This window comes from Rissa tridactyla, chromosome 1, assembly GCF_028500815.1.
Source record: "Rissa tridactyla isolate bRisTri1 chromosome 1, bRisTri1.patW.cur.20221130, whole genome shotgun sequence".
Lineage (NCBI taxonomy): Eukaryota > Metazoa > Chordata > Aves > Charadriiformes > Laridae > Rissa > Rissa tridactyla.
Genome location: NC_071466.1, coordinates 133,724,984 through 133,749,528, shown reverse-complemented (window position 1 = coordinate 133,749,528; position 24,545 = coordinate 133,724,984). Strand labels below are relative to the sequence as shown.

The 24,545-nt window shown below is 46.8% G+C and overlaps 1 protein-coding gene across 1 annotated transcript in view; it reads right to left on the bottom strand.

The window, feature by feature from the left end:
• FAM131B (family with sequence similarity 131 member B) overlaps positions 1-19,607 on the bottom strand; it is a 31,673-nt gene extending 12,066 nt beyond the window's left edge. The window contains exon 1 of the mRNA XM_054215816.1: positions 19,297-19,607. Coding sequence (XP_054071791.1) covers positions 19,297-19,324 — 28 coding nt within the window. The 5' untranslated portion in view covers positions 19,325-19,607. The remainder of the gene's footprint in view (positions 1-19,296) is intronic.
• Between the last annotated feature and the right edge of the window lie 4,938 nt (positions 19,608-24,545).

Sequence of the window (24,545 nt, the reverse complement as noted above, 5' to 3'; positions counted from 1 at the left end):
TCTGTGCTGATCGGTGTGGCTGGCATATATGTGCATAGATGTATGTGTGTGTATACGTATATATATATTTATGTATATGTGCTGCGTATGCCTGTTTATGTGTGTGCATACTGGGAATACAAGCTCAGCCCGGCTACTGGCGGCAGGGAGCCGCAGCAGCCTCACCTCTGTGTGTCTGCCGGATTCAGCCCTGCTAGCACATAAGGGCACTTGAAGGTGTAGACCAGAGCTTCTCAGCAGGTGTGGAGACATGTCCACTCCCGGGGCCTCGGCAGGCTCCCAGGGCCGGGCGGCCAAGGCTTTCTCTACATCCTGTCATGGCGGGCCCGGATGGGATGGGCCCCTCACTCCCTCTGGCTGGGGAGGACAGATATAACTAGCCCACCCTGAGCAAACACTTCTTTTATCACTGCATAAAGCCTAGGCACATCTTTGCTACCTTCTACCCAACCTATGATTACCTTTCGGCCTCCCCATTTGGCAGCAGTTTTTTTTCATAGAGTCATAGAATTGCCTAGGTTGGAAGGGACCTTGCAGATCATCAAGTCCAACCATCAACCTAACTCTGACAAAAGCCACCACTAAACCATGTCCCCAAGCACCACATCTACCCGTCTTTTAAATGCCTCCAGGGATGACGATTCCACCACTTCCCTGGGCAGCCTGTTCCAATGCTTGATAACCCTTTCAGTGTAGCAATTTCTCCTAACATCCAATCTAAACCTCCCCTGGAGCAACTTGGGGCCATTTTCTTTTCCACATTTTCTTTCTGTTTTGCTTCATAGAGCCGTGGCAGACTGCACTACCACCTATCGGACTGGCCATCTTGAGCTGGGCAAAGTGAGAGAGGGAGGTTTGGGGGGTGCATGGGTTCAAGCAAGAGGGGCAAGGTCTTAGTGGGCCAGCTCATGGGTTGTCCATTCCTAGCGTGGCTGGAGACCTCTTAGATTTGAGGTCCAAGCAAACCTTCTAGGGCTAGAAATATCTCTAGCAAAGGGAAGTCGCAGATAGAACTCTAAAAAGCCTAATTGTCAGACCCAGCTGCATCAACTATAAGGTTTGGCTGTGGCTTGGAATCAAATACATTTGTATTCGGTCTCCCTTGAACAGAGAAGGGGCAAAGGGGAGAAGATAGGGGCACTGCCGGGAAGTGCAAATCTACAGAGGGCAAGTATGGGAAGGAGCGGAGGGGCTGACTCTGTGATCAGGCTGAGCTGAGGGATCAACAGAGGTCAGTGGGAGGATGAAACGGGAGTTAAGAGCAGAGTGGGAGCCTGCCCCTGCATGCTGGGATCCAGTTGCCTCTTCCTGTAGAGGCAGCCCCTGCTCCTTCCCTCCATCTGCAACGCTTCACACCCAAAGTGGTGGGCTGGGACATTCCTGCCACAGACCTGATCAAGACAGTGATGCTGCAGAGGCAGGAGAGATGCCACCACTCCAGAGCAGAAGGCAGCTGTACAGAAGGAGCCCTCAGTGCAGGTAACAGTGTCACGCCCACTTCATCCCTGTTTACCCTAGGTCTTTTTCCTGTACTCTCAGCTGTTTCTGAGCGTAGTGCTGTGGCCCTTCTGTAAGTCCAGATAGACATCCTGGCACACGGTGCAAAACAGGCTGCAGCGCTGCTCTGCGAATGCTCTGCAAAGACACCCCCGCTAGCCAAAGAGGGAGACCAACCTCAGAGAGTCTGGTGCTCAGCACATGCGACCTGGCAGCCCCAAAGTTTGGCAAATGACACTCAACCTTTGCTCTCAGTTCCGCTAGCCCACTGACGGTTTCCATGAAGTGTTAGACTGGAATATATTTGTGTTATTCTGGCAGATGGTGGCATCGAATGGTTGAAGAACATTAACATCAAACAATTATTTGTCTCAAAGTCCACACCTGTTCCATAACAGGAGCCATCAGCCCACTAAAGGCCCATCTTCACATGCCCTGAGGAGCATAACAGCACACAGAACTAAAGGCCTACAAAATTTACTTATTAACGGTTTTTCTCCAGTTGAAATATCTCATCTATCTAGACAAGGGAAGAGAATGAGTAATATGTGACCTTGCATGCACTATAGTCATGAAGACTGAATAATTATTGAAAATTCTTGGTCTAAACAGTTTCACAGGTACTAAGAAATAAATAAATATATTGGGAGAAAATAACTCTTTAATATCTGTTAAATGCTTTTAAACGCAGTAATATCTGCTGAAGAGTTACAACATCACACACTGTGGCTGAAAAGGAAATCTCTGGGTTATAATTGGCATTGGGCCTGGGGCACCGTTACTTTCTCTTATTGAAAGTTAGATAAAGGTTAGTGGGTCTTTTTCTCTTTGCTAGAAATAGCAAGAGAAACATTAATCCACAGACATAAAAGATCAAGTTCTGCTCTGACAGATGGAAGTAAAGAAATATGGAAAATCAGAAAGAAGTATGGACAGTGAAGTGAGAAAAGAGAAACTGAAGGCAGTACATTATATTTTAGTATTGTTTTTATCCAACCTCTTGTCAACCTCTTTCTCCCTTCAATTAGTACACTTTTTTTCTTTTGTAATGGTACATTTCTGCTCCAATATCATTTCTTTTCTCTTATCCATCTTCCATTCCAGCTTCTGCTAATCATCATGACTATTGCATTTGTAATTTTATCATCAATCACCTCTTACAGAACAGTATTTATTCCTCTCCATATAGAGCTGATAAGCATTTTAAACGAGTGGGTCATAAAGCCAATTAAAGTGGGATTTTTACAAACACATGCTACTGAATTTCTGATTGAAATGTTCTGAAATGAGATGATGAAATTTGAAAGATAACTGGGTTTCTGATTTCCTTGTCATTGTTTCTGTATGGTGTGTATAGAAAGTATATAGAGTGCTTTCTTTTTCGTTGAACTTTTTTAAGATCTCTTGATTTTTTTAAAAAATGTTATTATTTGTTTTGGGGGTTTTTTAATATCATAAATTCCATCCTTGCTCTGTAAGACTCAGTAGATGACTGAAGAACAAGTAGAAAGCTAATGACATAAAGCAGTGAGATAAAACCAAAGCAGTTGAAATACATAAATACATTAAGCGACGCTGTTTGCAGATCATGGTTGCTTTGTATTTTTAACACAAATTTGATTAAAAAAGCTCTGACAAACACTCATCAGAAAAAGATGTCTCCATCACAACTGAAGTAATGTTCCAATTCAAGTCCTCTAACCGTTTGGGGGAAAAGTATCATCCCTCTTTCTGTTACAGTACTGTTAATGTCAAAATCAAGATTTATTTTTAAGTTGGGCCTTCCTAAATAAGAAAAATGAAAAACATTTAAAGAGGAAAAAAGATGGGGGAAAGAGAATACCCTTTTCTCCACCTTTTATTTTTTTTTGAGCATCGTAACTTTGGACTCTCAGAAATTGGAAGATGTGTGTACTGAAGCATTCCCAAGCAATATGAAATAATGACCATTTTGATAAATGCACTGGAAAATCCAAGAAGCCATCTGGATGACTGTATCCCACTTTGCTGATCTAACATCATCACTTTTTTCCTATGTCAGTAGCTCATTTTGCCACATACTTTCATTTGTCATGGAGACACAGCATGTCTTAGTTGGACATATTTTCAGTTTCTTTGCATTTCTGTGATCATAATAAATTCACCTGGTTTTGAATTACTTATTACTTAATCTAAATAAGTCCATTATCCTCAGGTTTCCTCTTAATATTTTCTCAATTCCTCCTCAATTGTACTCATTGATGCTATATAGTACATATAGTTGATACGATATAGTATATTGGTACCTGTGCCTGTATTTTGTTCATTTAGCAAGGTACATGCTTGAATTAAGTATATGCATCTATGCAGAAGCCTTTAATAATTTATTTTGTTGTAACTTCTGTGCTGGATGCTAAACATCTCTAATTTGTCTTCTCTATTTTGTTCCACACTAAGTAGACTAATATGGTTTTAGAGTCTTAAATTCTGCTTTTTCCTTCCTGACGTGATGCCAGTGAAGATGTACACCATATACCCAATATGCATTTGTGTCAATTGCCTTCTGATGTGTCATGCCAGCTAACATCAGAAGAAATGTATTAATTAAACAGTGAATTTCCAGCACCGCTATTATCCACTGTTAGCAAACTTTCTTCTGTTTCACAAGTTTTACTTTCCAGCAGAGAGTAGAAAAATTATCATTCGATATTGGTAGCCAATGTTAATGTTGTTAAAGGCCAATATTTAGAGTAAATGGTGCAATTATTCTTTTCCATTCCCTTCTTTTCCCTGAACAACTAAGAAAACAACAAATGTAATTGCAGTAATTATGATCAGTCTTCAAATTGTTCTTTCCCTGATATCAATTTTCATGGTACTCGTGGGAGTGTAGTATCTTTGTCAAACACAACATCATCGTGTCCTGTCAAATGTCATTGAAATACAAGCAGTTGAAGCTACTGGGAAGGACTGGCAGGTGGATGGATAGCATAATCATAGAAACCTTGTTCTTGCCTGCGTGCTTTACAGAGAGTCATTCAAAGCTAGCCAGAAGGTCAACGCCAAGGAAAGGAATAAACAGGTGAGCTGTCCCCGAGATGAACCTGATGGAAGTGTCCAAATTCTCCCAGGTAAAGCTGAGAAATCAATCAACCTGAGTTATTCACATAACTGTGTAAGTATTCCAGCTTGTACTTCCTGAGGAAGCATAGGAATTAGTTAGCTGCTGTTGGCACCTACCAACAGGATCATTTGTGGAAGATGAACAGAAAAGTCTGTTTTCATGGGTGAGATAGGACTGAACAGTTTGGTGCTCATCAAGGCAGAGAAATGTCTTGGTCTCCACAAAACAGATGTCTCTGAAATTTTTGATCAAAAATTAAAACATCTACAGCTCTGAAATGTCTGTAAGATTAGGAATCAGATGGGCAGGTCTCAGGATATTTGCTTTGGGTTTGGGTAACCAAAATTCTTTTCCAGACCATTCTGCCTCTTTCTGCAGGTAGGTCCCTTTTTAGAGCTGTTTAGGAAATAGAATTAACGAACAAAGCTCCAACACCAACATCTTTTTTCTTGACTGGAATCACTTTCAAACCAGTGCTAAAGGCTACTGCATACCATGTCCTCCCAACTAAAAGGAGATGAACACAGAGCCTAATGCTACACGCAGGCAGTTCTGTTCTAGGAAACAGTCATGTCATCTAGGCTAAAGAGGTACTGCAAAACGAAATACATCCAATTAACACAATTTTAAAAAAAAATCTCAAAGCCCTGTCTCATTTGCAGAACAAGTATCAGCCAGCATGAACAGCGGCGATGGGTTTATCCTCATTCTTCACTGCTTCTCTGAAGTGCAGAGAATGTGTCCCCAGGGGCCTCATTCAGCACAGTAAGTATGAAAATGTCAATATGAACCGAGGTAGCAGCGCTTTTATGCTGGCCTATAGCCAGCATTACAGAAGTAATATGCAGCAGGCAATTTTATATGCTGCTCTCCATATGTGTTTAAATTTTAATCTCTGTGGCCAGCATGTCACATGGGCACTGTCCTAGAGCACAAGAATGCCATTAGTTGTGACATCTATGTCCCGTAGTTTCATCTCTGCCGGTGGGGAAGAAGAACCATCCCAAATACTCCTTGTGAGTCAACCAGCCGATCACAGCACTTTTCCCTCTGAACTCCCTTCCCTGCATCATGGAGCAGGAAAAGCATTACTAGCCTTGTTGCCCCCAGAACTACTGCCACCACGGCTGCTGCTGACACGTCCATCCCCACTTGCAGCTGGAACATAGCCCTGCACAAAGCAGAAGCCCAAGGGCTCTGAGGACCCTACCTTCCCCCCATGTCTACCTGGTGAAATAGGGGCCATGGTTCCATCACTTCCTTCTGTCCTCTGGTTCTGCAATGCACAGAAGGACTTGGGGAGGGAACAGCACGGAGCTCTCCTGCTACCTTACTCCCCCTCTTTACCCTTTTCCTCCCTCTCCTGATGTTGCTATACATACGAAAAACACATACAGATGGAGCCCACCTTTCCTTTTCCCCAGGCTCTCCCATTCACACCATAGCCCTCCAGGCTTTGCCTTCCTCCTCAGCTCTTCCACGCATTTTTCATTTTCTGTTTTCCTGCCCCTGCCTATCCCTGGGCCAGCCCTGCTCCATGCCCTGTCCCATGCAGCCTTGGGCCTCTTCCCCTCTTCCAGCCCCCTGCAACCTCCTGGACCCTCTCCCAAGCATTATTGTATATAAACACCCAGACAACAACCCAGATGCCCATCCCCATTGCCCTGCCTGTGTGGAGACACTGAGACAGATGGAGGAATGGGGGTCCCTGACCCCAGAGACACTCTCAGTCCCTCTCTGGGGGTGGGGGCAGCACCTCTGCCAAGGTAATGTCAACTGGCCACGGCAGGATTCCACTACTGCACCTCTGGGCCCGCTACCATTCCCCAGACATCAGGATGAGCCAGAGGAAGTAGAAGATGACTCTGCTCAAAACACCCACACCTGGGGGTAGTGCAGCCCATCAGTTCCAGGCTCCACTTTCCTTACCTGTCACCCCCCTCAGCCATGGGGGTCTGGCACAGTCTGGCAGCCCCAGAGTATACAACCAGGCGGCTACATCCTTCTCACCACAGCCATCGTGCCCATCAAGAATCTGGTTTTGGAACAGCTGCAATGGTCAGAGCCAGCCAGGAGGCACTGAGACTGCTGCCTCCCTCTCACCACCTTCCCCAAAAAACTAAGTGTTTCCACACTGGAAACCCAGACAGATTTATCCCCTAGACCAAGACAACGGCCTCCAAGCCATAGTAGGTTTTCTTCCTGGCAGCACAAGCCACCCCATGGGAGGCAATGGGTAAAGGGCTCTCAATGAGGGGCTCTTTATTCTCCTCAAGCCCCTCCAGGTGCTGGGTGTAGAGGTGATGCTAACTTCCGTCACACCCCTCTTCCCAATGCTACTCTCCTCATTATCCTCCCTTGTTTGCCCTGAAGAAGCTGGTATTTCCCATCAGCCTGCCCCTGCAGTGCTGCAAAGGACAACTCCCGCTGCAAGTGAGTCCCCATCCAGACAGTGGGGGCAGGACGTGGCATGGAGAGGTGCAGAGCCCTTTATCATTCAACATCAGAAATCTTGTATATCCACTGCTCCTCAATGGATATTCAGGGTTTCCTTTGCCGAGCCTGGGACACTTCTGAATTGACTGCTTTCTAGACCTGGACCAGGAAAGGGCCATTAGCATCCAGTGAAGGATGGAAGTGGTCACAACATAAGCAGACACCCACCCCACCTGGGGGAACCCCACACAGGGAGGAAGAGGGCTGCTTACAAGGAAAAATTTTTACCTCTCATGCCTTCTTCTCTGCATAGTTGCCTAGAGACCCAAACCCTCTCCACTGACAGCCCTCATCTTGTGGACAGATATGGAGAGCATACCTGTGGGTCAAACGTCTTCGATCCCCTGAGAGAAGACAGACCTCCTCCACATCCCCAGAGGAGGCCACTTCAGATCATGGTTGGACCCTCAAAGACAGCCAAAAGGGCAGGGCTGGTCACAGCTAGCTAGGAAGAATGAGGCCGTTGTTGTCATTCCTCTGTGAAGGTCCAAGCTATGGGATCTCAGAATGGTTCGCCCGTCTTTGCACCTTTGGTCACTCCAATCAACACTGAATTCGAGATCCTTGGCCAGTGTGGGGACAGGCCACTACCTTTGATGACACAGACCCTGCCTGAGGGACTACTACCTTACCAATCCATTCTTTTCATGATAGTGACCTAGTGCAGCTGCCAAGAATGCCTTGGCTTCCTTCAGATGTACAGGGCAACAAGAGAGAAACTGTTCCCAATCCTAGAAAGCCACCAGCAGGGTTTCAAATGTCCTTACCAGACAGAGAATCACAGCTTCCTGAGCAACTGGGGAAAATGACAAAGGCCTGCTGGCACTGAGACTGCAGGGGCTGAGCTCACCAAGCAGAGCTGCCAGCACTGGGCCCCCAGCCCTGCCCCTGATTGCCCATCCATGTATCTGTTGGGGTGAGGCTACAGCTCACCATCACAACCACCAACACCCCCATCCCTAACCCCACCCCACGATTTTCCCTGCTGAGGGCATCCACACCTACACGTAGCAACCTTCAGGGGGTGCTTGCTGTTCAGGAGGCCCCTCTGATCCCCAAATGGCTAACCCACTCCCTCTGCTAACCCACTCCCTCTGCCTTGTGTCCAGGGGAAAGTCATTGCTCTCTGCCAGGTGCACTGGCTGAGCTGGGCTGGGGACCTTTACTTAGCAGGAGAAGGACAGAAATGTTCCAGCTCACAGGCTTTTGGGCACTACAAGGACCATCAACTCACACAAGTCTGCAGGCTCCTCAGACCCATCATGCTGAGGGACAAGCTGTGCCACCTGCTGAAGACTCGCTGCTCTGGGAAGAAGGTGCACCTGACCCTTGTCATGGCAGATTACAACATCATCTTCATCAGTAAGGGCCCTGTTCAAGGAGGGAAGGGGACCCAGAGGGCAGAGTGCTTCCCTGTACTATGGGGACCACAGCTCTGTCTATAGAACTTGCTGGTATACAGCACTGCTGGTGCCACTGGCACCACCACTGCTGGCCAAGCAGGTTTCTCACACCCCTTCTGTGCTACTAGCCACTTTTGGGCTACTAGCTGGGATAAGAGGGAGGTCAAGGTGTCTATATAGCTGAAGAGGTGGTCAGAAATGATGCAGCAACTTTTCCTTCAAGAAGGCTTCTGGTCGTCATCAACAAATGAGTGCTGACCATGCTTCAATACTGCATCAATACCCTGTGCCCTATCCTTGCAATGCTGACCAGCCTCCAGGAGAAAGTACCGGACTTCTGGATGGTCTTTTATGGTTCAGACAGTCTAGCCTGGACTGTCCTGGTATGTGCCTTCCCCCACAATCTCTGAGATGTCTGTCATTCTACACCAGTGGTCCAAGAGGCCTCTCACAAGATCCTCTTGAACTACTGGTGTTTTACAAGGCCCTCCTCAGAACCTGGAAGCTCTCTAGAGCAATCGAGTCCCTCATGATCATCAGCAAGGTGGAATCTCCCTGTTGAGCTCCAGCTGAACAACGCTCACCTCCAAGCGCAGGCAGAACCCTCATCACTGCATGGAAGGATCATCCTTGCAGCATCGTTAAAACTGGAGACCACGGGGTCTATGGTCAGTGAGTCTGGGTCAACCCCACATCTCTTACCTCAGGCAAGTCCCACAGGAGGGTAGTCTCCTCCAACACCTAGCTCCATGGAGATACCTCTGAGGCCTTGACCTGTAACTCCCTGTCCAACTCACACACCACTTCAGTAAACTTTGAACAACCTGATGACCCCCCTTGAGAACACCTCTACACATTCATGCATCAATTGCTCAGCTTCCTCCCCCTTCCACCCAAAAACGATACATGGTTGTAGGACCACTCTTTGTCAGGAGAAGATGAGGAACCCTGGTGGCCAGTTTCTAGTCTGAGCTAATTCCATTGACCGCTGGGAACACCAGCTGGAAAAATCCTCCATCAAGCAGAAGGCACAAGTATGTTCACAGGACCCCCTGACTCATGTCTCTTATGCAATGACAGGAAGACTGGCACCTCTGTACATCGAACCTGCCAGTCTTCTGACTCCTCCAGAAGCTGTTATCAAGAGTCTGGCTGCACTTCTCACATCTCAACTTGTACAGTTTCCATCCCAAGATCTACTAAATTCTGGGTCCTTTTTATCAACTTCCTAATTTCTCAGCAAGTTGGCTATCACCAGCTCTCTGAGAAGGAAAACCCAAGATCCCAGCAACTGGCAGTGTTATTTCTGTTCCCTTGTTCTGGGCAGGGCATCACTAGGAAGCATCCACCAGTTCCTGGATACCATAGAAATACAGGGGTGCTCTGCTCAGTCTTCCTCTCTGGTTCCCTCTTTTCCTGTTTTTAGTCTGCTAGTCTTTACCTTGTTCTCTTTTCTTATTTTTTCCTTTTCCACTGCCCCCCACACACACCTCAATGATTGTCTTTTTTTCCTCCCTTGTTTCTTTTCTTCACTCTCTTCTTCATTTTGGGGGGCAGTGGAAAAGTAGGCATTTAGTATTTTTATGGAATGGGTATCAGCTTGTCCCTAAAGGGGGAGTGGATGTGTAGGAAAGAACAGGGGAAACAGCAGTGATTTTTTCCCAGAGTACTTGTCCTAGCGTCCTGCAACTTACACCTCAAGTAGTTCCTGAGACAGAGACACTGCCTCTGTATTTAGCCATCTTTAAAGGAGTTTTCTTCTATTCATCTGTTCACTTTTTAAACCAAAGAAAACTTTTAGCAGCCATAGTACGCTATGTCAAGGAGTTCCATAATTTAACTCTGTGTTACATGAGAAAGTGCTGGCTTTTGTTTGTTTGTTTGAAACTTGCCACTTGCTAGTTTCATTTGACATCTATATTCTGTTTTGAAAGAGATAATGAAATGTTCTTTCCTCTTCATTTTCTCCATGCGGCTCTTATCACAGAGAAAATTCATGATTTTATAGATAGCTGTTGTACCTTTCCCTAATCATCTCTTTTCCATACTTGAGAAATCCCTATCTATTTAAATGTCTCCTCACATATAAGCCACACCATACCCTTGATTGTCTTTGCTGCCCTTTTCTGAATCTTTTCCAGTTCGATTATGTCGTTTCTGAAATGGGAATGGACAATCAAGGACAACACATGATGTTCAAAATATAGGCATAGCATGGTTTTACAATACTGTTTCTCATTTTATTATCTATTCTTTCCCTAATTACTAACATTTGATTGGCATTTTTACTGGTACTGAGAATTAAGCTATCTATTATAACCCCAAGACCTCACTCTTGCATGAAAATAGTAAACTCAGTGCTCCATCACTGCAAACGTAACACTAGAATTGCTTTTCCTGAGTGCATTTCACATTTATCTACATCAAATTTCACCCACAATTTTAACACCTAGTCATTCGATATTGTGAAAACCTTTTGCAAATCTCCGCATACAGCTTTTCGTTTGCTCCCCCAAACGATTACTGTCATTATACTTTGTTACCTCATTATTTACCCCCCTTTTTCATGTCATTCATGGATACACACAAATCTGAAAAAATAACCCTGTGAAAAGTGGGCATTTCATGCTAATCCTTGTGTCCTATCTTTACCCAGCTGCTTCACAATTTCAGGAACTTCCCTTTGATCCAACAAAAGATTCACGACTTTAACAGCCTGGGATGAGTGACCTTTACAAACGTGCCTTGGAAATCTAAGCAGACTATAGCCGTTGGATCTCCTTTGTCAATACGCTTGTTGACCCCTTCTAAGATTTATAAAGTGTGATATCCCTTAACAACAGTAGTGTTAACTCTTCCTCAGTATATCTTAATTGTCCACACACGCACTAATTCTGTTCTTTGGAGTAATGTTTATTAGCTTGCCTGCTAGGTGTATCTTCTTTACTAGCCTATAGTTTCCCAGATCGCAAAATCATTTTAAAAACTGGCATCACATTAACTACCTTCCAATCTTCTTGTATCAAAGTAATTGTAAGGCATTGCAAATCACAGGCAGTGGCTCAGCTCTTTCAGACTCAAATTTCTCCAGAAGTCTTGCATGAATACCATCCAGTGGCTTGTTACTCTTTTGTCTACCTGCTCTACAACCTCATTTACTGGGACGTCAATTTGAAGCTGATCTTCTGATGCATCCCCAACAAGGAAAAGTTCCACGTTTAAGTTCCTCATTCCAACAGGATAAACTTTCACAACTTCCTCTACAATGAACAGATACAAAATTGTTCTTTGGAGGTTTTTCTGAGGTGTGGGGGTGTTGGGGTGGTGGTGTTCTACTATGTGGAACGTCAATCCACATGCTAGCCATTTGGATCATCAAACTATTTTCTCCCATTTAGTTACAAAATTTTGCACTGGAACCTACACCCTAAGCCACACATGGTCGGCATCTGTGGATACAACCACATCTTCCCAGGATGTAGAAACTATGTTTCCCTTAAGTCTAGTACACTCCTGGACTTCAGAACTTGTGTCCTAAACTCACAGAGAAAAATCCTGACCCTCTAATCTGACCTCCTTAAAATAAGAAAGGCTAAAGGTATTCCCTTTGTTAATTACACTTTCTGTTGCCGAGCTTGAACTAGAGCATTATTTTTTTTAAATCTTGATTTTTATGTGTTCAGGTGACAGAGGATTTAGTACAACTCTTAGTAAATTATTCCAATAGCTAAGTATTTTTAGCATTTGTTTTTTTGCCTTATTTCCAATCTGAATGTGTATGCCATCCTTCCATCGCATCTCAACTCTCTTCTGCTAGGTTGAAGAGTTAGATGGTTTTGAGGGTTTTTTTCTTCACTCAAACACTTAAGAGATTGTCACTGAGTCACTTCTGTATGTTTTTATTCATGGTTCCCTGTTTATTTTCTGGCCGTTCTTCAGTTTTGCAGTACTTCCCAAAGCGACAACAATAGAATTAGACAAAGTAAATGAAAAATAATTTTTTTCGCAAGAGCCAAATGCAGAGAAAATACAGCCTTCTCTCCTCCTGCTTAATATTCAGCTCTTAATAGATCAAAGAACCACGTTAGCTTCTTCGGCTGCAGCATCACAGTAGTTGCTGTTGATCTACTGATTAGCTGCTCAGATATCTATAATCTTTTTCAGTGTGACTGCTTTCTAACATAGAGCTCTGGTCCTGTAAATACTGTTCACGCTCTGTCGTTAGATATATGAACTCATACTTGGTTAGATTGAAATATGCACAGTCTGTCAAGATTCAGTACTCCAAGCGAATCAGACTGCTCCATATCAGTGATTTCACCCTTTTCATTACTATTTTCATTTTTAGCATTTTTTCCAGTCTTTGTAAATTCCACCAAGTTTATCAGCGCTTTAGATTTCTCTCAGGATTTTGAGCAATATGTTAAAATCATATGGTACTGACAACTATATTGAGGACCGTGGGACCACATAAGAAACACAAGCTTTTCAACAATGATTCTTTCTTTGTTACTATTTTGCTATGTACTGAATTTTGATGCACTTAAAATATATCGTATTCACATATTGCTAGTCAAAGAATCATGTGGTACTAAGTTGATTGCTAACTGATTAGCGTTTTTATCTTTTACCCATCTGGTATTTTAGATCCATTACCACAATTGTAGGTAAAGGTACTTACACCGTAGAAGCACTTGGCTGCAGAAAGTCTCGTAAAAGTCACGAAATTAAGTTAGCTTGACAGGATCTGTTTTGCATAAAGCCATTCTGACTGGCATATTGTCCTCCTAATATTTTATTGGGAATTATATCAGACTGATAAAATTAAGTACCTAGGTCATCTCACAGAACTTCTAAAGTTGTGATAAAACCGCAGCTTTTCAATTCCAGATCTTCCTCACTATTTCAAGACTTATTGAAAAACAAAGCTTTGACCTTTTATCCAACGGCTTAAAAGCTTTTCAGTGCAAGTTATCTTGAATTGCTTGTTGTAAATATCAGTCTAAAATCATGGTCGTTTGCTGTTGGAGAGTATATCCTTATTAAATGAGCTGAAAACTATTTTTCTCCTACTTCCCTCGAAGGAAACAGGCCTAAAATATGTATTGATTAGTTCACTTTTTCTGCTTCAATACACATCAGTCTATAGAAGTCTGACTCCCAGCTCCATCATGCCAATGAAATACTACTCATTACTTCCATTTTCCCATCAGCTCCTTTGTAATTTCTCTCATAATTCTCTCATATTACTGCCCATAAGAGTTCACAAAGTCAGTATGCTGTCCTTCAGTTCTGTTCCTCAAAATCACATCTGTTGTGTTGTCCACTAAAAAAACCCAATAATAATAATAAAAAAAAAAGTCTTGGGTCAATCATCAACATGCCGAAGAGTGTGTTCTTATACTAATGACTGTTGCTGACAGACTTATTTTGCTTGTTTTTTAGTACGGTTTCCTTACAAAGCTAGGCTTATGCAATCACGCTATTTGTTAGCCATCTCCCCAGAACAACTTCCAAACCACTAGCCGACTTCAGCAACCCCGGGGAGAGAGGGGTGTCGGAGATGATCGGTTTGTATACACTTCATGACAACTGGCTGCTAGGTCTGGGAGAGAGACTCTGTTCAGATCCTTACTGGCAGAAATCAGTTCTTATCCCAGAGCTCTTTGGCTGATTTTTTTAAAGAGATCAGATTGAGAACCACTCCAAAGAAAGGCCAGACTGAGAAGAAGTAGGAGTAATGAAGTGAGACCAAGCACAAAGCAGTCTGATCTGGAAGGAAAGGTGTCCCTTTGTCCCTCTGTTCAGCTTGTCTCTCTCCCAGGCAAGAGAGGAACAAGCTACCCGGATGCCCTTCTTCATGTATTCCCACTATTTTACCCACATTGCCTCTAAAGTGGAGGTTTCTACACAGAGTTTTGCGTGTAGAAACCTCCCCCTCCACCTGTGTGCATGCAACTAAATGAATATATCCTTAATGCCATCACTCAGTTTCCTTCTGCATTACCATCTCCTCTCCTGGGCTTCTCTCTCTCTCTCTATTTCTTTGCACTGACTCGCTTATATGTTGAAGATGAAGGAAGGAGGAACTAGACACTGGACCCCTTGATATGATGTATGTACGCAGGCTGGATCTCTCACTTTTTCACACTCCGAGTGCATAGACTACACTTGCCATACCAGATCTCACTCCACACACCTTCGGATCTTGGGGGGGGTGAGTAAGGAGAAAAAAAGTGAAGGGGATGTTCACCAATTGCTCACGCTGCTTACCCCCTCTCCTGTCAGTCTCCTATCCTCCTCCCACTCTGCTAAAGCAGCTGGATGGGAAGTGGGTGGCCTTTGGCTCCATTTCTCCCACTGTGGATGCTGCTCATTTACACTCAGTATGGCACATCCAGTGAGAAAGCAACGTAGAAAGTACGCGCTCCTCTCTCCGACAGGACACTGACCGTTCTCGTAGAGGGGAGTCCAGCAAGCCTGTTAGCCAGCTTTGGCTGGTCAGATTTGACCCAGAGACTGATAAATGAAAAGCACTGCCTTTTCCATTCTGCGTGGCCAGCGACTGATATTCTGTGCATGAGGCTAAACCAGCCACCACTTGAGCTGTTTCCTGCAAAATTGCCAGACCAAAAAAACACGGGGAGGACTTCAGCTGACAAGCTGGGGTTATTATGGTGAGGGAGTTTGTGGGACACGGTGCTGTCAGTAGTTAAAGGAATGTGGTGATGGGGGGGAAGGTATAGGAGTGTACTAATGCCATGTAGAAGACCTGGGGTCCTCTGGCAGAACTAAAGCAACGGGTCTAACCTGACTCCGAAAGGCAACCATTCCAGGCTTTAGATATTAAGCACCGGATCGCAGGATAATTCGGGTTGGAAGGCACCTCTTGAGGTCCAAACTCCTGCTCAAAGCAGAGTCAGCTATGAGATTAGACCAGGCTAATCAAGGCTTTATCCAGTCTGGTCTTGAAAATCTCAAATAACACTGCACAACCTCTCTGGGAAACCACTTCCAATGCCTGACACTCCTCATGATCAGAAGGTTTTTCCTGATACCCGGTGTGAGCATCTCTAGTTCCTCTTCCCCCGCACTGCAAAAGTGTTATTAGTTTTTAATTTCTTGGAATATTTTTCCACCATTTTATGTCACTTCACAAAACATGTTTGCTGCAGGCTTCTGTGCAAAGACATGAGAGAAATCAGAGACATCACCGTAAAAAACAGAGAGCAATCTTGAGCTTAATAGGCTTGAGCTTTCTATTCATTTAAATCCATTCAAGGAATTAAGAGAGATCTTGTCACGCTAGTCAGAACAGCCAATATTAGGAGATGTCTAAGCTGTGGTCAAAGGTACACTTGCAATGCATTCAGACATCTATGCAGGCCTGAAATCTTAAATTTGGCTAATTCAGTTACTGACAGTAATCAAGCTGATCTTTGCATTGAGTTGGCACTTAAATTTCCACAAGTTCCCAGCTGAATTTTTGCAGCATTAACTGTCCAGCAGCCTCAGTAAAAACCTCCTTTACATTCAGTGCGATTGAGCCCCAGCTATGATGAGAGTCACTAGGCAGCTCTCTGGGAGCTCTGATGGGGTAATTATCCCCAATATACAGACCTGACTTGTAGCTATTATCGGAGGCAGAAGCCAGCTGCGATGCTCATTGTACAATTGCTATCACGCCCCGTAACACAACGCACATATATGACATTGAGGTGTGAGTAGGTGCATCTGTGGAGAAGGTGATTGGGTATCAGCTTAGTCTTTTAAGATCATGTTTCAGCTTTTTTCATACCCTAGGAAATCCTAACCTGATCATCGCCATTGTGATTTCTGGTGTCCTCTATAAGGCTGAAAGATGTTATATGACTCCATTTCAATTTTACACATATGGAGCTGCTCTGTTATGACCCTCTCAATTACTTTTCCCCAGGGAGAAATAACCAGATAACTCATATTTAGGAAAGAAAACGTAAAGTTGCACATCACTAAACATGTGCAAACTCTGACATCTAACTAGATCATAGTAAAATGTCCCTGCGGGAGATGGAGAAATCATGTGGCTTGCTTAAAACTGGAATGGAAAAAGGCCCGGAGCAAGCTCAGGGCACAATCCTGCACTGGCCCTTGTGTGGTGAATAAACTAAATGTGACTGATTATAAGCTTTCTACCACTAATCAAAGCCTCCCAAATTCTGAGTTCAAAATCTGACACAGGCAAATTCCAAGGTAAAACCAATACAAGCGTACCATCCATCGTCTTCTGTCTCTAGGACCCACCTGGTCTTGAAAAGGCAATACAGAGCCTGTATATTGAACTCACTCTGCAAAAATCTAACCAAATAGCACTATACAGCAAGAACACAAACCTCTCTCATGCTAGGGTGTTAGTTCCCAACCACATCCTAGAGCTCAGATCTAGCATGTTAAATCACTGATTTCCCGAAATAGGTCTGAAGAATCCTCCCAATAACTCCAGGAAGGCTGGAGTGAAAAATCTAAGCTGCCACATAAGACTTGTTCTGAACAAGCCTCCTTAGGTGGAGGAGTACAAGCAAAACTCAAGGATCCCACCTTCGCCCACTCCAACCTCTTGGACTCGAAACAGATGAAGCCCCTACTGAAGCAAAACAGTGTAAAAGTTTCACATGAAGCAGGCATCAGGCACTATTACTACATTCGTATCTGACTCCCCTAGAGATCAGAGTCACAGTTGTGCAATGCCCGTAACACACACCTCCATAACACAAGGTCAAGAAGAATTCCCCAGTTAACCACATAAATAAGTCCCTAATGTCCACTGTGCTCTCACCATCTAGAATAAGCATATGTTGCATAAACCAAAAGTCACTACAGTATGGAAAGTCCACTGTCTGTACCATTAAGGTCTACATTTAAGAAGTGCAATCTGCAGACAAAGTGAATTTTCAATGATCACTATCCCACCATCATTTTAATGCACAGATGCTCTTCTGTATTTTCATCTATGCCCACGTATCCACATGACATTTATAAATATATATATATAAAATATATATGTTCTTTTATATACAGATGAGAATGATATTTGCAATAGTTCAGTTATACAGGGCTTTTTTGTAACACAGATTGCAGGTCACAGATCATAAAAACGCTGCCATGCACAGGAACAAACACCTGTGTGGTTAAGTATGACAGCTTAACCACATTTTGCTGTGGAGAGTGGATGTTACCAGATGTGTGTTTGTTCTTTATTTGAACAGTGTCGTGGGGAAGAGGGGCCAAGAATTAACGCTGCTAGTTCAGACACATGTCGATAAAAGGGGAATAGATAAATTGCCAGCTAACAGGATAATAATGCCCCTGCCAGTGCGTATGTGTGGAGGATATGGGAAAGGCAGGAGAGGGAGGCAATACATGTTTTGATATGCTGTAGAGACACAGACCCAGGTAAGCCTAGAAGAATCTTAAGGGAAATATTGCAGTGATCTTTGTCATATGGACATTACAGAAGATGTAAGAGATTTCTTTAGGTCATGAGGACGTTTGAGACTGATAAGAGACACAGACTAGATGTGGGAAATAAATCCCAAAGTAGAAACTGGAGTCTGTAGTCTAAAGTTTGCTGCTGCGGGAGTAGATGGTTCCCTGGAAGCACTCACAGAGGGCTTTCCCATGGAGCCAATAAGTGTCACAGCACCAGGCTTTGACACTGTCCCTCAGGTTTATTCTGGGGGGGTGGGCCAACTCCCTTGCCCTCAGAGGTTTCCTTTTCCCACTGGCGTCACAGTGCCCGGGTGCTTTGTGGAAAGGCTTGGGAGAGAGACATGTACCACCAGATGAGCCGTGTTTTTCTCCCAGAGATTGTTTTGGTGGCTTGAATGACACGTCCCCATGTAACTGATGTCTGTACATGTGGTTTGCACAGAAAGCAATTTTCCTGCGGGGAGGAAAGTGTGCCACAGGATGCTGTTTTTACCTGTAGAGACCTGCGCCTAGGGATCAAGGGATCTCTCGGTATCCGCATGTGTGTAGGAGGGGAGAGCTAGGTTACAGAGCCTACAGGCTGGGGATCCTCTGCTGTAAAATGTGCGTGGCTTGGTGGAAAGATGCGATTCCTCCCACTGTGTCCCCCCCTCGCGATGGCTCTGCCAGAGGGAAGGGATTCAGTTTGGTTTGCTTGTTCTCCATTGAAGTCTTACGTAGCGGGGGGGGGGGGGGGGGGGGGGGAGAGGAGAAGACGTGCGGATCATGCAATGTTATGTATTCTGGGATAACAATAAAACCGCTGCCGAGCAGAGGAGGCAGCCGCCGGCCGCCAGATCCCGCTTTGGGGAGGCACGCCCCGCACCCACTCCCCACCACCACCACCCCCCCGCTCCGGAGCCACCGCACTGACCCACATGTTCCGCGACCTTCCGCCACGCGTGACACGGGGAGACGTGTGTGCGTGTCCCCCCGCCCTCCCCCCAGCCCCGGGCATGCCCCCCAGCCCCGCTCCCCCCACACCCCCGCCGGGTCCCCGCCGCCAGCACCTAGGCCAGCGGCTCCGGGGGCTCCGCGCTGCCCGCCCCGCCGCGCCGCGCCACGGGGGACCGGGGCAGGGGGAGGTGAGGAACGGTCGCAGGCAGCTAATGGCGCTGCACCGGGCCCTGGGCAGCCGGATTGGGGGTGGGGGCTGCGAGGGGCGACCGTGCCCGGAGTTGGGGCGGGTGGGAGGGGAGGGGGGAAGGCCGTCGTGTCATTTCCCCGGGCGGGGGGGGGGGCCGCGACTGCCCGAGCATCCCCTGGCGCCGTCCCCCGCCAACGCCTTACCCACAGTGCGGGATCCGATGCAGCCCATCACTCCGGCAGGGGCTCCGGGGAGAGGCGGCAGCCTCAGCAGCGAGGAGGCGGAGGAGGAAAGGAGCGGGGGAGGTGGGGGGAAAGATAAAAAAAAAAAAAAAAAAAAGAAAAAAGAAAAAAAAGGAGCCGGTCCGGTCCCTTCAGCGGGAAACGCCGGGGTGGCCCAGCCGGGACCGGCGCGGGGTCATGGTCAGGTACGAGCGCGGGGTGCCCCCGCCGGGGCGAGGCAGGCGGGAGGGGAGCCGGCGGGCCGGGCTGTCATCTGCCCCCCGCCGCGCCTTCGCGCTTTGTTCCGCTCCCCTTGCGGCTCCCCTCCCCGCCGCCGCCGCGTCCCTGCCTCCGCCGTACCCCCCCCCCCCCCCGACACACACACCCCCCGCCGCTACTCCCGCGCCCCTCCGCCCGCTCCCCCCTTCGCCGGCTGCCCGACGGGGAGGCGGGCTGAGATTGGGTAAACAGCTCCGGCCCGGCAGCGCCGCTCCGATTGGCTGCCGGCCTCCGCGGCCCGGGGAGGCAGGGCCGGGCCGGGCCGGGCCGGGCCGTTCCGTCCGCCCTCGGGGAGCGGCGGGACCGGGGCGGTAGGCGAGAGCCAGCCCGCCCGCCCGGCGGACAGGTGCGGGCGGGGCGGGGCGGGGCGGGGCGGAGGGTGCGGAACGCCCGCCCGCCGCGGGGAGCGGAGCTGGGCGGGGGCCGGTACAGGTGAGCGGCGGGCGGCGCCGCAGGCCGGGGGGCGAGCAGGTGGGGACGAGGGGAGCGGGAGCGTCCCCGGAAGAAGAAGCGAGGGGTGCGGCGGCGGGAGGGAGGGAAGCAGGCGGCGGCGGCGGCGGGGCGGGCGGTTGGTTTCCCGGTAACTACACTTGCCGACCCGACTCAATTACCGGCAGCCCCCCTAGCGGCAGCCCGGCCGCCTCCCCCGGGAGGGCCCGGAGCGCTCCCTCCCTCCCTCTCGCTGCCGGCGGAACCGGAGCGGCCCGGCCCCCGCGGAGCGGCCCGAAGCCGGCCGCAGCCCTGCGGGGACTGCGGGAGCCGCCGAGGGGCGGGCGGCTGCGGCCCCGGCGACTGGCTGGGCCGGGAGGGCGGTGGGTGCCCCTGTCTGTTCGGCCCTTCCCGGAGCGCCCCCGGGGAGCTGGGGCTTCCTGCGGGTGTGGGGCGCTGCCCTCTCCCCGTCGCCCTGCGAAAGGGTGAAGGAAGCAAGCTCAGCCCCGCGGAGGATGCTCCGAGGCCCTTCCCGCGTCCTCCCCGCTAACATGGCAGCGAGGAGGGATCTCTGCAGGTGGAGGAGATGCTGTTAGGTCCGCCGCCTTCAGACAGCCCAAATTCTGCCTCACCTGCTAGCAGCAGCAACAGGCGGCGTCCTCCTGGCCTGCTTCCCCAGCACCGCGGGCTCTCCCCTGATCTGCGCCTTCCACCTTCGCTCTCGGAAACGCTCGTGATTTCTCTCCATCCCTTTGTGCTTTCCTTCACCCCGAAAGCCTCACAGATCTCACCAGCTTCCTTCCACCAGTCTCTAGTAACAGCAAATTGAATTTTGCTGGTCCCCAATGAGCCATTTTGTTCTCATCCTTGGGCCTGGAAAATTCAGTTTCTGTCTGCCTTGCTGAGAAGTCACTCAAGACAGCTGAGCAGCCCCGATTAACAGCAGTAATGGGGAATAGGTAAGTTTATTTGTTTTCCTATTCACAACTTGCAGTCAGCCTAAGGAAGAAAACAAAATTTAAAAAAAAAAAAAAAAAAAGAACTTCACAGAACATATTTGCCACATTTTGCCTGAGCCTCTGAAACAATAAGCAGGAAGTCTGCTTCCACACAGTCAGTTTACAAACGAAAATTTATATAGGAAGGACATGGGCAGAAGAAAAAAAAATAGATAGCAATGTCTGAACATAAGCAGCTATTCTATCTTTTTCCTTCTTCGTGGTATTGAAGATTTACTGAGCTTGGTGAACATGACACTGCTGACGTGTAAGAGATCATAGTAGCCTCCTCCTGTCTGGGTGCCTGAGGCCAATGGGAGTCTCTTCTGGTGCTCTAATGCTTATCACTGGATACAGCCCATTGGACTCCCACTGAGGATGAAGTTTTTCCGCAGCTAGAATTTTTTCCCTCCTCCTTCCCCCATATATTTCCAAACCTATCGGTTTTCATCTAGTCTTTTTGAATGACTCACTAAAGGTATGTTTACTGATGCGTCTGCACCCCTGAAACCTAGACTGTAAAAATGACGTGAAACCATAGATCTGCTGGAACTTTACATTAACCAAAGGTGTTTCAGCATCTCTGAAAAGCGGATCCGTATTGACTTCCATGTCTATATGCGAGGAAAGGGGAAACAAAAGCCAATTGGAATGGGAAGAGTGGTATTATTAAGATAATACAAGGCCTGTCTCAGATAAATGTTTTGTAAGTTAGTGGCTGCCCAGCCAACTGCTGCCACCCACAGTTTGGTGTAGACAGATTGAGCAGGACAGCTGTCCTCAGGAGCTTCACCGCAAAGCCCACCAAACAGCACTTGCACCTCATCCTAGCCTGAGAAGATGTATTACCAACACAGCTGTGGGCAATTCCTTTTCCTCTGTTCAGAGAGACTCTGGTTTCATTTTAATCCCCCTCTCCCCCTCACCCACCCACCCAATCTAAAAGTGTTCCTCTGTGAACCTCCTTTCTGCACTTTGAGTGATCTCTGCTCTGGTTTCCTCTTCAGTGAAGGTTTCGGGTAAGTCACGTTGACTCTTCTTACTTTATTCCCCCCTGCGCGATGCTTTAGCTTGTCTGTCACTTTGTCTCGAGCTCAGAGTCCTGCTGCAGGTCCTAGCAAGTGCACATTTGGCTTTCCTTTCATTAAGCTACAGTAACACCTCCATCAGTCTCTTCTGACTCCTGCCTCAGGGGGGTGATTCCACAGGTAGGTGAGCAAGTCCTAGCACCTGCCCTGCCTGAAAAGCAGCTTTCCAGTTCTTGATGGGTTTGTCTGCTGCTGCTTTAGTGAGGGATCTGGCAGGCATCCGTGCCGCTGTGAGGCATCAGGCATGCACAGCAGAGAAAGAGAACTGGAAAGGAGGAGGATTAGACCCAAGCATCCATTCATTCACTCCACAGAACTATTGGCCCGTCTCATGGCTGTCTCGCATGTCCTGGTGCCACAAGCTCCCTCTTTTTTTTTTTTTTTTTTTTTTTTTATTTGGAATCAATATCACTTAGCTGCTGGAAGCGCTGCCTGTCTTGGCACCTACAGCCATGCTCTGTGCGCCATTTTTAACGTAGTTGATTTAATCAATGAATAGACTCTTCACCACCTTTTGGTTCTTACTCATACATTTATTCATTGTGGACCTTGTGTACATACATCTACATATTTAAAGTAAATTCCATTCTCATTAGAAGCAGGGAAGACTTTGTCGGACTATCAGCTACCAGTTTTCACACAGCTGCCTGGCTCTTCCCTCCAGTACCTTCCATGCAACAGGGAGCTCATCATCAGTGAGCAATTTCTGGGTTTTAATAAGCCAATACCTAACTTTTACCTCCTAAATTTGGTTAAAATACAACATTTATCATGCGGTAGCATAAGAAAACAGTAGCTATTGTACATTCTGAAGAAATATATAATTTCATGAGAATTATCACGTAGGAGGGAAAGTGACAGGACTGAATCTTTTAACAAGGGACTAAAACAGAGAACAAATCTAACTGTCCCCCACAGTTTCTGTCCTTGCTTTTCCTGAGCAACAGTATTCCCACTGCTGCTGCAAGGAACAAGAGGTAAATGACAAAACATAAATCGTTATGTTTTCTTTGAAACAGACTTTCTGACAGGCTCTGAATATTTTCTCTTGAGAATTGCAGGGACTTTCTTAAACAATAAGGGTATAATTTCATGTAGGAAATTGTGTACAAAACATGTTTTGTACAGTGCCTATAGAAGTGCTGGTCTGAAAAGTGTTTGTAAATTTAAGTTTTCATACAGGGTTAGGAGATGGAGACGTTTAAGTATCTAGAGAGAGAAACATGGATAGATTCTTTACCCAGCTGGGTATCTCGGAAGGAGCAATAGGAGAGAGCCACTTGTAGCCTCCTAAATTATTTGTATGAGGGGTGAAATTATGCGCCCCTCTGTTTATTGTAGAGCTGTAGACCTCCTCCTCCACAGACTTTGTTGTAGAGATGCCTGCTGGGCAAAAGAGTGGGAAGAGCTGTCATGGGCTGCAGGTCACTGCCGTTAGGAACTTCTGTTTGCAGAGCAGAGCTTCAGGGCTGCCCAAATGGGGTCAAGGATGCTGCAGGTGGAAGGGCAACATAAAGCTCCCTTGACCTTTTTCCTCCCCCACTTCTGCAACTTTGCCATGAATGCAACAGAGAAATGGACTGAGATGCCGTAATCAACTCATTAAGCACATGCTCCTAGATGAGTACTACCTGCTTTTGGGGTTGAATGCCAAGGTGAGTTGGGAACAGAGGAGGATCCATGCCTCCAGCAGTCTCTTTTCCCCCACCCCCTGCACACAGGCAGAGGGTCTAATCAGGGATGGGTGAGGGAAGAAAAGATACTTACAGAATCATAGAATCACAGAATGGTTTGGGCTGGAAGGGACCTTAAAGATCACCTAGTTGCAACCCCCCTGCCATGGGCAGGGACACCTCCCACTAGACCAGGCTGCTCAAAGCCCCATCCAGCCTGGCCTTGAACACCTCCAGGGATGGGGCATCCACAGCTTCCCTGGGCAACCTGTTCCAGTGTCTCACCATCCTCACAGTAAAGAATTTTTTCCTAATATCTAATCTAAATCTCCCCTCTTTCAGTTTAAAACCGTTACCCCTCATCCTATCATTACACTCCCTGATAAAGAGTCCCTCTCCATCTTCCAGCAAAGCTAGAGATAGTGACTTCGTGCCCCATCGAGGGGCTGGTAATAGCGCAGAGCAAAGCAGTTTCAGAACAAGCTCTGATTTTTAACAACTTGTTCCAAATCCACACTGAGGCACCTCCATCGTAACCCTGAAGACAGGCTTACACTGTAAATTGTTAAGTTTGCTTTTTAAGAGATGCCTGTTCAGCATTGTTTGTCTTTTCTATAAGCCACTGATGAATCTATTAAACATATTTTTTCCAGATGTTCCCTATAGCTTTATATAAAGATCTTATAAATTATAAATACTGAAACAGCTTCTTCCTAAGAAGTACTGCTTCTAACACACAGAGATATTGTCACTGGCCTACCTGC